Source organism: Caloenas nicobarica, chromosome Z, assembly GCF_036013445.1.
Source record: "Caloenas nicobarica isolate bCalNic1 chromosome Z, bCalNic1.hap1, whole genome shotgun sequence".
Taxonomy (NCBI): Eukaryota; Metazoa; Chordata; class Aves; order Columbiformes; family Columbidae; genus Caloenas; species Caloenas nicobarica.
Genome location: NC_088284.1, coordinates 42,908,669 through 42,922,796, shown reverse-complemented (window position 1 = coordinate 42,922,796; position 14,128 = coordinate 42,908,669). Strand labels below are relative to the sequence as shown.

Genomic DNA, 14,128 nt, shown 5'->3' with positions numbered 1-14,128 from the left:
ACTGGAACAGGCTGCCCAGGGAGGTTGTGGATTCTCCTTCTCTGGAGACATTCAAAACCCGCCTGGACGCCTTCCTGTGTAACCTCACCCAGGTGTTCCTGCTCTGGCAGGGGGATTGGACTAGATGATCTTTCGAGGTCCCTTCCAATCCCTAACATTCTGTGATTCTGTGATTCTGTGATTCTGTGATTCTGTGAGTAGAAGCCAGTTGCCATGCTATTGTTTCAGTCACCATCAAGTGAACTGCCAACCTCTGTTGATGCAGGGATAGGCAAGGAAGGAGAGGAAGTGGGGTAGCCCTCTACATTAGAGAGGTTTTTGATTGTCTAGAGCTTGATGAGGGTGACAATAGTGTGACAGCCTTGAAGCAACCCCTATCCTTTTCAAAACAAAAGACTCATTAACAGTACAGGTTATGCCTTAAACAGCTGTTTTTTGCAACTTTGGACAGGAAACCATAGGTGTTGCAAACACAGACACTCTATGTTTTCACCTCAATGCCCTGCAAAACAAAGGCAAAATTTTTTGAGATAAAGACAATTAACAGTGTTTCTTCCATGAAGCCTACCCAGGTCTCAGTCCTCATTCCCACTTAACTGGGATGGCCAGGACGGGTCATCTAGCAGACAATCAACTGCTAGGATAAATCAAGAACCACCAGCTACTCTGAATGGACAAAACAACACACTTCTGGTCAGCAGTGCGACCATTCCTCTAATTTTTTGACCACCGACTTGCTTCTGGAACCAATTTCTTAATTAGCACAAATAGTGAACAGAGGGAGGAGAGGAGCTGCCCTCTCATATCTTGCATGCAAATAGACTGGGTTATAAAACCTCCTCACTTGGGATACTTGTGTGTTATTGTTTGTGTCAGTGGTTTTTTTGTGTGTGTTTCTGTGTATATGTGTGTGCCGCGTGGCGTTAACCAAGTTTCGCACCCACCACAAGCTGGAACAATGGAGTGGTGAGATCTTACCTTTCTTCTTATATCTTAAGCTATCTCTTTTTCCTCCATCTCTCTTTCTCTTTTTCTGACTTTATTGTGAGCACATAAGAGTAATATCTTGTGAGTTTTCTTGTTAAAGTCTTGCCAAGTTTTATGATATAGTTACAAACTTTTGCCAAGCCACTATTTGCTGTAATTCCACTGAGTGGAAATCTCAGTGGATTTCTCTTGGTGATCTAACAGACAGCAAAGGCTTGGGATGACAAGGACTGTAGATGTAAGATATGATAAGTTAACCTTCTAGTTCTCTGCTTGCTTAAGGCATAACAGTTAACTGTAATGAATTTCCAGTGTCTATTGGAGTGTCTGATATCTCTGCATAGTCTGCCCCTTCTAATTAAAATTGGCTCCCACACTTTGTACTGACAATGTGAAGTTCCCAATAACAACCTGAATCTATTCCTGGATCTTTTTTCTCTCTTTTTTTTTTTTTCATTTCTTTGTGCCGCTCTGAGTACTTCCTCCTTCCTATGAGGTAATTAATACTTTAGATACCTGTTGTAGACCACTGTACTCCCTGTTCACTTGTGCTATAACCATGTCACAGTTCATTACTTTCAACTCTAAATGGATCCTTCTGGCTTTTCTGTCACTGACTGCCAGCAATGAGACAAAATGGGGTGCATGCTTTCGGCGGAGTCCCATGGGATCTGTGTAGATACAATGCGGTTACTACTGTCACCTTCTGCCCAGAGGTACACTGACTGTGCACTGTGTTGCAACATGTGAAAACTTATGGCAGTCTCCTAACCACAGGTTTCTTTTTTTTGAGCTTTGTGGGCCCCAGTTGTTAGCAGCTACCAGCACCTGATGCTTCTGGAAGTCACCTCTCTCTCTGTCTTGCACTCTTTCAGAGGAAGACCTCACCTGCTGCTTTGCAGGCTGTTCCCTTTGAACTGTGTGTTCATTCCTGCCTTGGTCCCGCCAGCCTGGACAGGAAAGACTGTTCACCCGGTGGTCAGAAATGTCATCTGTGAATGTAAGAAAAAGTTGATACTTTCTTTCCACAAAATTCATAAAAATGCTAATTTGAGATGTCTCTAACAATGATCCATTTTGTCATCTCAGATAGTGCCACTGGCTGTTCCTTCTTATTTTGTTGGCAGTGAATGTACTGTACACATGGCAATCTTTACAACCAACACAGCAGACTTTTTGAACTTGTCTTGTAGTATACAGATCTCACAGTGCATCAAAATGAAATAAACTGGAGAGCTGTAGAACTATTCACAGTTTAGACCTGGGCAAATTGAATTTTAAAAGTCCAGCAGAGAAGATTTACATGGAATAATTTGGATTTTTGTTTGGTTTTTTTGTCTCCTGTGGCATCTTAACTGTAGCCTGATGAGAGTATGTGAAAGGTGTAAGAAATGCCTTAGACAGGGAATAGCAATGGCTAGCTAAAAGGAGATGCTTCTGGATCTAAGCCACTGGAAACAGGAGGAAAAGTCAGGTTTGGGTTTTGTAGCAGATGGGAGAGGGCAGTAAGACAGGAGGAAATGTAAATCTTAAAAGCTGGTTCTACAAGGCCAGGACCAAATAATCTCCAGCCTAGATCTAGTCCTACAGGAGTGTACAGTCAGGGGAAGCTACATGAATAACCGATACCTTGGACACTACCTGGTACCTCATTGATATATGAAGAAAAGTGATGCACTTAGCTGAGACAGGCTGGAAGGAGAGATGAATTCCCCAGGCCACATCAGTCATCTTCTCTCTGCATGAAGTCCTGTATTCTCCATGCTATACAGCACACCTTGCATCGTTCCCTTCTGTCTGGGAACAATCTGCATTGGTTTTAGCTGTGTATTGTGGAAGCAGTGCCTTTTCTTTCAATGCAAACCTCCTCACCCATGATAATACACCTGGGAAATCTTTTTGTTTGGTGATGGATTTGCTTTTTTCTTTTTTTTCTTTGCATCAGTGATAAGCTAATGCTTATAGACTGGCCAGCCTCCATGTCTTTCACCAGGTGGCTGTTATCCAGATTTTGTTGTCGAAATTGAATGATGGGTTGTAGATTGGCTTGCAATGTGATTCTTTAATGCATCTTTGAGTTTTGACTTTTCTCATTCCCTTTTTCTCCTGCAGCCTGGCTGAATCCATCCTGCAAGCATCCATAGCCCACTCAGTAATGCATCTGTCCTTGGCCTTTCCTTTGCCCTGGATCCTATCCTGTCCCTGCATGGCTGAGAAAGTCCTTCTCCATCGAGGCCATCTCCTAGACATCTTCTAGTTTCTTGTTTCCTTTTGATTTTAGGCTATCCTTCAAACTGTTTTAGATGGTCAGTCAATTAGCAATTTTTACTTTGGCATGCAAAAATCTCCACTGTGCTGCTTTTTTGCCAGATACATTCTAACTGAATAGTAATTAGATTAAACTGACTTCAGCTGCCAGCACAAGGCACACATTGTGACCCATGGTCCAGGTCCAGCTGCCAGCACTGAGCCCCTCTGTCACTCTGATCCCCCCTGCAGCTGGTTTTGGGGACACACACACCATTCTTGCCCCCATGTCTAGATGTTAAGGACCTCCCTGGCTCCAGTTGCTGGCACTAAGATCCCCCCACTTGCTTCAGTGTGTCAGACACCCCACATCTGACACCCACTCCTCTCACATCAGTTGCCCAGCCGTTGGCACTGAGCTCTTGCAGCACTCGTACACACAGGATAGAGAGTGAGATTATGCAGAGAGGTAGTTAAGAACAGACAGGACAGACTGCAGTGATCAGGCTCAGGGCTCAACCAAACAAACCTACTGGCTGGCCACAGTTTACAGGCAACTGGTCCCTTTTGTACCTTTTGTCTGTCTACCCCACCTTTTTGTTCCTTCCTGCTCCTCTTCCCCTGCACATTGCCTCCTTGGCTGGTGTAGTCCCATAGACACGCTCCAACATCCCGGACCCTCAGGTTCGCATCCTTATCTGTTAAAAAGTTCCAAGTTTGCCTGCAGTTTGTTGATAACCCATTAGCTAGTGTGACTGACCTGGTTTGTTCCTTATCTTTGTCTCCATAATGTTTGTCTTTCAGGTATATTTTCTCTGTGTATTTCACTTTTTGCTTCCCTCTTTTCCTTATCATCCCATTTGACAAGTTTCTCAGCCAACATATCTCACTGAAATAGACATTCCCACATTCCACATACCTTTACCAATTCGTGACTGACCAGGTTTGGTTCTTGTTACCGTCTCTCTTATAATTTGTTGGTCAAATTTGTGTTTCTGGATGTTCTTGTTTATGGCTTCTGTCTTTTCTTATTATCATTTTTTGCACCGAAAATATCCCTGATCAGGTACCCCTTAAAGAGTAGGTGCTCTCTCCTTCTACATACTCTTATAACTTAGTGGGATAAACTTGGAGTACAAATTGTGAGGATTGTATATTGTGGGTAGCTTTTAGTATTATCTGTGGAGTATAGATATATGTATTAATACTCCTAGTTTGAATTTGTTATAAGATTAGCTGTGTTGTTCTGTATAAAGCATAATGGGAGGACGGTATAATAGTGCTGAGAGCCCGTTAGGGTGTATTTAGCTCACACGAACGAGATTGGGGAACCACCTGGTGATAATGTGAATAGAGAAACCTTGATGAAATATTATAATCAGTGGCCATTGTATAAATTAAATGAGGAATAAAAGTGGGCTCTTAATGAAACTTTGAGCTATGGTACTTTAATGTTATTCTTGAAAAGAGAAGGAAAATGGAGTCAAGTTACGTATGCTGATATATTTTTCATTTTGCAAAATCACTCAGAGTGGCAGGAAGAATGTGGTATTAATTTGACACCAACGGATCCTTCTGTTTTAACATCGGAAAAGGAGCGGAACAAAGTACAGGGGAAGCTGAAACGATGTTGTTCAGCATGTAGAATAAGACAGAAAATTCCCCTGATGAGAGGAGAGGATAGGATAGAAGATTACGTGCCCTCATGGTGCGGGGGTAGAATTGAAGATTATGTGCCTTTGCCTTCCGAGGTGGCAGATGATGAAGCTTTGGAGAGTGAAGAGAAAAACAGGGAAAATAAATTGAGTTATTAATTGTTAGTGGAGCAACTTATTCAGTTTTGAATCAGGAATTGATATCATTAGATAAAGATTTTGTAACAGTAGTGGGAGCTACTGGCCAGCACGAGAAAGCTTTCTTTTTATAGCCAATCAAATATAAATTGAGAAAACAAATTGGAATTCGTAAGTTCTTATGCCTGAGTCTCCATAACTGTTACTAAGACAAGAGCTATTAAAACAATTGAAAGCAATAGTAATATTCAAACAAAGTGAAATTCAAGATAAAAAGTTGAGATTTTAAATTTGGCAATGATTCAAACTGACAAGCAAAGCCAAATACCTCAGGAAATATTGGATCATGTATTTCCAGGGGTATGGGCTTCAAGAGTTTCTGGTAAATCAAAGAATGCAGAACCAGTGAAAATTAATCTGAAACTTACAGCTGGAGCAATCAAAATCAAACAATATCGTCTGAAATTAGAGGAAAGAGAAGGGATAAAAGAAATAATCAGTAACTTTTTGCAATTTGGGCTGCTGATAGAATGTAAGTTGGAAGTTAACACTCCAGTCCTGTCGGTAAAAAAACAGATGGTAAAAGCTATAGGTTAGTGCAATACTTGAGAGCAATAAACAAAATTACTGAAGATTTACACCCAGTAGTAGCTAGCCCTTGCACATTGTTAACTAAATTGTGAGATAATCACAAATGGTTTACTGTGTTGGATTTGAAAGACAGCTTTTTCTGTCTTGCATTAGCCAAAGAGAGTCAGAAGCTTTTGCTTTTGTGTGGGAAAATCCCAATACTGGGAGAACGACCCATTTAACCTAGATAGTGTTACCACATGAACAAGAACTTGAAGCCCAGGAAGCTCTTCCAGGAAATGGGACTTCGTTATCTCCTTATAGCCACAAAAAAACCCCCAAAGAAGATCGTCTGCAGTGGACTGTAAATTTACTAATTTTCTGGAATTAAGTGGACATCGAGTTTCCCAACAGAAAGCCCAACTGATATGGCATCAAGTAATTTATCTGGGATTTGATATCTCCAGAGGACAGCGAGAGCTGGGGACAGAGCAAAAAGAAGCTATTTGCTAGACACCAGAACCTGCAATGGTAAGAGAGCTCCAGACATTTGTTGGAATGACAGGTTCGTGCAGACTTTGGATTTATAATCATGAACTTTTAGTAAAGCCTTTGTATGAACTGTTAAAAGAGAACACTTCCAAGTTGAATTGGAAAGGAGAAGCCAGGACAGCTTTTTCACAGCTTAAAAAGGAACTGATGAGGGCTCTGGCCCTGGGCCTCCCAGATGTTACCAAACCATTTTGGTTATTCTCATATGAAAGGTTAGGCATTGCTCTGGGTGTCCTAGCACAGCAATTAGGACCCTATAAGTGAGCAGTGGCCTGCTTCTCTAAGCAATGAGATGAAGTGAGCAAAAGCTGACCTGGCTGTCTTCAAGCTGCAGCAGCGGTTGTACTCAATACACAGGAAGCTCACAAGTTCACTATGGGACAGAAAACGGCTGTGTTAGTGTTCCGTACAGTCACAACCATACTGGAGCCTAAGTGTAACTATTGGTTATCCCCCTTGAGATTCCTGAAATACCAGATGATGTTAGTAGAACAAGACGATGTAAATATTGTCACTGCTAACATTGTCAATCCAGCTTCTTTCCTCACTGGATCTGTTTCAGAGCCTGTGGTTCACGATTGCTTGGAAACAATAGAAGCTGTTTACTGCAGCAGGCCAGATTTAAAGGAACAGCCATTGGAAGATGCTGAAGACTCCTGGTTCACTGACTGAAGCAGCTTTGTAAAGCAAGGAGCATGTAAAGCTGGGTTTGTGGTGACAACTAACCATAAGGTAATCAAAGCTAAACCTTTGCCTCCTAGGACTTCCACCCAGAAAGCTGTGCTCACATGAGCTTTAAAATTATCCAAAGAGAAGGAGATTAATATTTAGACTGATTCAAAGTACGCTTTTAGAGTGGTGCATGTCTATGGATCCATTTGAAAGGAATGAAGTTTATTAACAGCACAAGGAAAACAGATTAAACATGATACTCCAATTGTTGGAAGCTGTGCTGTTACTAGAAAAGTTGCCATCGTGCATTTCAAGGAGCATCAAAAGGAAAACACTGATCAGGAAATTGGAAATAAATTGGCAGATTACACTGCGAGACGAGCTGTTGAAATGATAGAGGCAGATATGAAAGTGATGTCTCTGATCCTGGAGGGCTGTCTTCTCAAACCGACATCAGTAAACTATGCCTTGCAGTATGTTATGGAAAACTGTATTAGAACACAACAAAACTCATTGGGGAGCTGATGCTCCATACCAAGATTTGATTAAAAGGTAAGAGTGAATTTATATACTATTTAGAAACAAGTGACCCAGCAATGTGAAGTATGTCTGGAAAACAATCTTAATACTGTAAATAGGTTACAAATAAGAACAATTAGAAAAGGGAAATGTACTAGGACAATATTGGCAAATAGATTTCTCCAAACTCCCTAGAAAAGGGGAAAATTGGTATTTGCTGGTATTAAGAGATACCTTCTCAGGTTGGCCAAAAGCATTCCCCTGCCAAACTAGTAAAGTCAGAAAAGTAACTAAGGCTTTGTTAAATGAAATCATACCCTGATTTGGGGTGCCTACTGTGATGTCCTCTGACAGAGGGCCATTTTGTTGCACAGGTAGTACTGCAAGTCAGCGAAACATTAGAGATTGATTGGTAGTTGCATACTCCCTACAAGCCTTAAGCAAGTGGGCAGGTAGAAAAGAAAAAGAATCATATAATCAAACAGCAGTTAAATAAAATTTGTCAAAAAGCTAATTTGAAGTAAAAACAAGCACTACCTTTAGGGCTGCTCAGAATTAGAGTTAAGCCTTGAGTCAAGGAAAACTTAAGTATTTTCCTTCAAGCCAAGAGATTAAATTTATGTTAGCACTTTTTCAGGTCCACCTTTAGAAGAGAAGTGGAATCGACCATTCCAGGTGTTGCTGGTAGCCTTTACTGCAATCAAGATTGAAGAGCAACCTGCCTGGATTCACTATTCAAGAGTGAAGAAAGCACCAGATAAGAAGCAGAACAGGTCATAACAAGTAGACCTACCACTTCACAATTTTCTCACCATTGATCTTAGTGACTTCAGAAGGTATAACTGCAGTTACAAAATGCTTTTATTCCTAGTTAGCTGTTACACTAATCTTTACTGAAAACTATTATAGCCCAAAATGAACTAAAAGAAATGTCTGCACAGGTCAAATCTGAAACTGCAAAATATCCCTTGTTAGCATTATTAGTGATAATTATAATATTGACAATAGCGAATTTTGGTTTTGTTACAAACTAAAGACTCTTACAAAGTAGAATTTGGGCTTTGCCCATGGTATTACTAATTTTACTTCGTAGCTGTGACATCCCCTATCGCAGGGCAGTGTGTCTTCACCTCCACCTAGCTGGGGGGTTAGGAGGAGTGGGACCCTCAGTCGATTGACAGGGTCCTCAACAAAGGAGGTGCCCAGAGAAACTGAGGAGCTTCTGGACCATGTTGTAATGCCCACAGCCAGATCTGACCAGCCTATAAAACAGGATCTGCAATGAAGACCCCCTTTGAGTGATCTTCTCAGAGCAGCAGGTCTGCCAGCTGGAGCCCTCTCCTTAGACTGGGAAGCTGTCTAAGGAGACTTTCTGGGATGGAGAGTGCCTCACCTCCTTGTTTGGGTGAGTGGTTATTTTTCTCTACTGGATATATCCTTGAAGGAATCCTTGCCTAACCCAAGCAAGTGTGAGCCCTTGCCTAACCTGGGTGAGTGATTATTTCTTCTGAGTAGCCACGAGCGAGAGGCCTCTTGTTTTGTTTCTTGTGAGTGAATGCGTGCATATTGTGGATGCTCATTATTCTTATGTTGTCGTACCCCAATAATCTCCTCAACTGATATCCGAATCTGTATTTTATGTTGCCAGAGTGCTAAATAATTGTATAAACCCTAGTTTATAGAAACACTAGTCAGTTTATGGGCTACACTTTTCCAGCTAGAATACAGCCTGTTTTGGAACTTGTTGTCTGTCTAAAACTGACTTTTGAGGTGCCTCTGTGACAAAGTAGTATATAAATGAATCAGTGGAAAAGAGCACCAGAGAAAAACGGACAAGACCTCAAATCTCTTGGTTAAAATCATATGAAGAATTGGTAGGATTTGAAGGAATTTGCATATGTATCTGTTGTTGAAAAAGACATTTGATCCAAATTACTGTATGATGTGTAGAAACCTCTCCACCAAATGAGAGATCCACAGCTGCAGCTCTTGGTTACAACTATTCTGCATTCAGCGCCTGGTACCTGTTCTCAGTTAATGTGTTATTCTTGGCATTTCACCAGTTCTGTCCCTTAATAGTGCATCAGTTATACAATCTGAAATGATTATACAATGTAATCAAGCACTGCAATTTAACACTTCTACTGATAATTTTAATTTGGGGAACCAACTCTGATTTCTGATAGCTTCATTTGATTTGAACTCCTTTCAATAATAATGAGATGAAAAACAGGTCTCTAGGCTAGCTTATTGATGTGAGAAACCAGTCTGAAAAGTGACAACACAGATCTAACTCTCCTAGTAATTTATTGTCAAATGCCTTTAAATAGTTCTTTGTGCTTTACAGTGAGTGATTGAAAAATCATATGTTTTGCTTACTGAGACTGTTGGCAACAAAACCATGATTTTGAATGCAAAAAGATCCAGAGAACTTGAAATGCCACTGACACACTCCAGAAATATATTTTTTATTGTTATGACTTAACCTCCTTTCCCATTCTCACTTTGAGATATGTGACTTCCTTGAAGTGCTTGTTGTGCTTATTCTGGTGGCAAAGCTCACATACATGGGAAGACTTGTGCTTATCATCAGCAGCTTATCTCACTACAGTTTGGAGCTGCCAACAGCCATTGTTGAACTCAATAAGACTTCTAGAAGACTTAAAGGTGTGACCAACATGCCATGGCTGTCATTTGTCTTGGGAGATGGTTTCTCTGATGTGGTAGGGTGAGTGTGTTTCCTGGGCTCGCAGAGTTACCTGTTGTGCATTTGGCTTAGTGAAGGATAATGTCTCTGCTGCTGCCTTTCATATTTTTCTTTTAATTATTTTCTCCATTTTCCTTTTCTCTTCCCCCTTTTCTTTCAGAAAAGTTTGCCTAGATTTGCATCTTTATTCAGCATCCCCAGTTTGCCCATGCCCTTATCATGCCTCATGCTGTGAGGAGTGGAGAGGAAGTTTCTCTTCTAGGTGCTGTCTCTCTGCCTTCAGGGCACTGTGAATGTAGAAGGCATGACACGGAGGATTACAGATTCAAGGGGCCAAACTGGAACAGAGATCATGGATATAGCTGGCAGGTCACGTCATGCCTTGGGGAGAACAGTGTTTGTCTGCAGTGGGAAAGTGTATCCCAGTAAGAAACTACAGCTAGCCTTCAGAGGGGGCAGGCATCATTAGTTTTCAAATATAACTTCCTGGGGGTGACCATTCACAGTGTAGGCAAGATGCTATGCTGACAAAGAACTTGTGTTCCCATGATTTGCATGAATGTTACTTGTGAGAGGCCAGAAAACATTACAATGCTAAGAGATGATGCTTTAGCTGCTGCTGGAGAATACACCTTCTTTACCACCTTCTGAACATAAACACTGAAATCAGCATTGCTTGGTTGGGTGCCCTTGCCTGCAAAGTCATTCTTATTTCCCCTTTCCATACTCGTCTTTCATATTTACAGCTTCAGTCCTGTAACATGGGCATGCTGGGAGAAATTTCAAGCCTGGCACTACAGGCAGGGCAGCTTGGGTGACCTAAGTAAAAAGTTCTTCCATGCAAAGAAGAATTACAACTGATCAGTTATAACAGCTCTTGGGACAAGCCTCTCCCAGAACACAGGACATATCTTACGCATGGATAGAAAGTGTTCTGATTATCCCATTTTAATTACTCTAGTGCAGACAAGTTCGATTAGCCAGGGACCAGTCCTGATCAGAATTTTAGTAGCTTGACTTGCTTCAATTCATTTTAACATTTGCCTTCAACACCCTTCCAGACCCACTAATCTCCATTATAAATGTTACTTCTTAGGAAACAAATGATAATGGAAAAAAGGTAAACCCGATAAACTTATTGCAGGGAGAGGAGATAGGAATCAGATTATACTTCATTTGTTTAACTCAATGTTCTGCAAAACCAGTTTATTTTGATTTAAATGTAGATTCCATTGAACAATTTTGCTTTTCTATATCTTTAGTCATATATCTCTTTGCTGACTTCAGGTTGACCACGCTGTAGAACAAAGAACACACCAAATAATAAAAAAGCCATCATAAATCCACTATGACCAAAAATAATGGTGGGACTAATAATACTTTTGTCCTGATTGTTTCCTTTCCTAGAAGAAATGGTCCAGTTTCTTATGGAACTGTATGTGGTCTTAATAATGAAATGGATATTACACTGAAGGGGAAATGTGACAGTGAAGTAGTCTTGATTGCAAACAGGTGTGCAAATTAAATACCTTGGATGAACCGAAAAATAAGGAAGAGTGAAAAGTATGAAGGCAGATGAAAATTTCTCAGTGCTTTTAAGACACTGATGGGAAAACAAACAAAACTTCAAAGAACACAGAACAACTCTGTATGTTATGAATCAGAAGAGAGGTCATCCACATTAAACTGTTCAATGCATGCTAATTGAACTCTGTATTCACTTTGCATCTGTGATATAAGCACTTCGGCTGCAAGCAGCTGAGACAGGGCCTGAGAGTCAGGACTCAAGTGCTTTCTTATGACTTAGTGCTGACCTAGCAAACCCTTTGTCTTGTTTTACTGAAGAGAAGCTGCTAAATTAATGTATACTGTCATTAAGTTACAAAAGACACACCCATCATTAACCAATTGACATGATAAATGCTTTCTAACCACCTGCAAAATGAGGGGATATTGTTCAAGTTTTAGATCCTTCTGCATGACAAGAGGGTGACAGGAGATTAACACATTGTTTAGAAGCAGAGTGCTTAGTTAATATTTAACTAATAATTAATAGATGTATTGTAAGTAAGAAACTAAACAATTATAACTAACATCATCAATTTTTCTTAATATAGATGTACTGTATGTCAAAATTTTCAAAAATTGTAACACATATGTAATGATTATATTAATATAAGCAAGGCAAGAGAATCCAGTCTTTGGAGCACTTATGGAGGACTATCTCCAGAGCTCCCCAGCACTGATAAAATAAAGAATGCTGCTTAAAAGTATAATTGACTCTGTTGTTAAGTTTATTTCTTCATTTCACTACCTATTCCTCATCCTACATTTAGAGAATGTGGCAAACTGTGACTGCAGACACCTTAAGATGGGTGTGCAAGGCTCAGTCTCCTTGGGAAGGAACTAACAGCTACTGAGCAAGTCACTCAATAGACAATGCTGATGGTGAGTGACAATTTCTGTCCTTAGACCATAAGGGGTACCAAAACCTTGAATATGACAGGGCCCTGTTTTGGATAACAAAGAGTTTTGAATAGAGAAGGAGGAGATAAGCAAGAGCTGGGGAAGACACAAACTCTGCCCTTTTTTTCTGAAATATATTCTGAGCCCGAAGATAGCTCAGGGCTGAACGGAGCAAAAAACCCCTGCATTTAGCTTTTTTTTCTCTCAGAAGAGAGAGCTGGTTCACCCCCTCCAAGTGGTGAATTTATTTCTACAAAGGGACCAAGCAGGACCTCTGTCTGCAGAGAGTTCTGCAAGTGAATCTCCTATTGATAAGAAGGGGAGAGAATCTAGCACAGTTTCCATGTTTCCATGCCCCGCTCTTGGGAAGCTATGGCTGAAGGTCAAAGAGACCTGTGGAGGCTGCAGCATGCTTGTGTTGGCAGTTGCACTTCCCCCCCCACGCCCTGAGAACTGGTGTGGTAGTTGCACTGGCAGCTGCCCATCCCCCTCTCAGAACTGGGGCCTTCAATGGGGCAGTTAACGGCTCTTTGTGGAGACCCAGAGTCGGTGGGCAGGGTCGTTAGCAGAGGAGGGGCCAAGAGCGCCCACAGCCCAGAGAAGCTGAGAAGCTTCTCGAATGCCCACAGCCAGATCTGAGCAGACTATAAATGGGGTTCCCGCCGGCAACTCCCTTTTGTGTGGTCTCCTCGGAGCTGCGGGTCTGCCATGCTGCTGGAGTCCCTCCCGTTAGACGGAGAAGCCGTCTAAGGTAACCTCCCGGGATTGGGAGTGCCCCACCTCCGCATGTGGGTGAGTGATAAATTACTGAATATATGCTTTAAAGTCCTTGCCTGGTAGGCAAGTGTACCTTCCTCGTCTGGGACAGACGAGTGTAAAGTCCTGGCTGCAGTAGGCTAGTGTTTATCTTCTATGGGCAAAATGGGGCAGAGAGGGCTCTGGTTTGTTTTTCTTGTGAGTGCGTATATGCACGCTGTGGATCCTCATTCTTATTTTGCTGCACCCCAAATAATTTCCTGACCTAATATCCAAACCTTTATCTTATGTTATCAGAGTGCTAGTCCGCCTAAACTTCTATTTGGGATGCCTCCATGACAATGATGAAAACAGATGAGGAATCCTCTTGCACGATGACAGGTTTGAAGACCCTGAAGGATAATCTCTGGTGGAAGGGACTAACATGGTCCTGGCTGTCTATCTAAGAATGCTTGCAGCAATCTTGGAATGTGAAGGAAAGAGCTTCACCAAATACTGTGTCTTCTGCCAAAGGTAACCATTAATCATGTATTCTGGGCTGACCTCCTTAGAATTCCTGAAAGATGGTCTACTGTGTCCATAACAGGTCTGCTGCGTTTCGATGTGACACCAGACCTTTGAGGGATGTTATTTTGGATTGTATGATGGCAGATATGCTCTGCAGCAATTCCCCAAGTAATTCCAGGAGAGCAGGCCAGGGGAGGACAGGACTTAAAGAGGTAACAGAGGTTCAATGCCACCTGACTGCTTTTAGTTCACTTATACTTTAAAGAATGGCCCAGCTTACTATTGACAACACAAGCAAAGATTGGTCTAGCTTGTTCCTTGCCAGGCCACTCAGCTTACATGAATGTGACAT

The 14,128-nt window shown here is 41.5% G+C and overlaps 1 protein-coding gene across 1 annotated transcript in view; it reads left to right on the top strand.

Annotated features, from left to right (window-relative positions):
* PCGF3 (polycomb group ring finger 3) overlaps positions 1-8,055 on the top strand; it is a 99,866-nt gene extending 91,811 nt beyond the window's left edge. Inside the window, exon 12 of the mRNA XM_065655586.1 lies at positions 7,978-8,055. Coding sequence (XP_065511658.1) covers positions 7,978-7,989 — 12 coding nt within the window. The 3' untranslated portion in view covers positions 7,990-8,055. The remainder of the gene's footprint in view (positions 1-7,977) is intronic.
* The last annotated feature ends 6,073 nt before the right edge of the window (positions 8,056-14,128 follow it).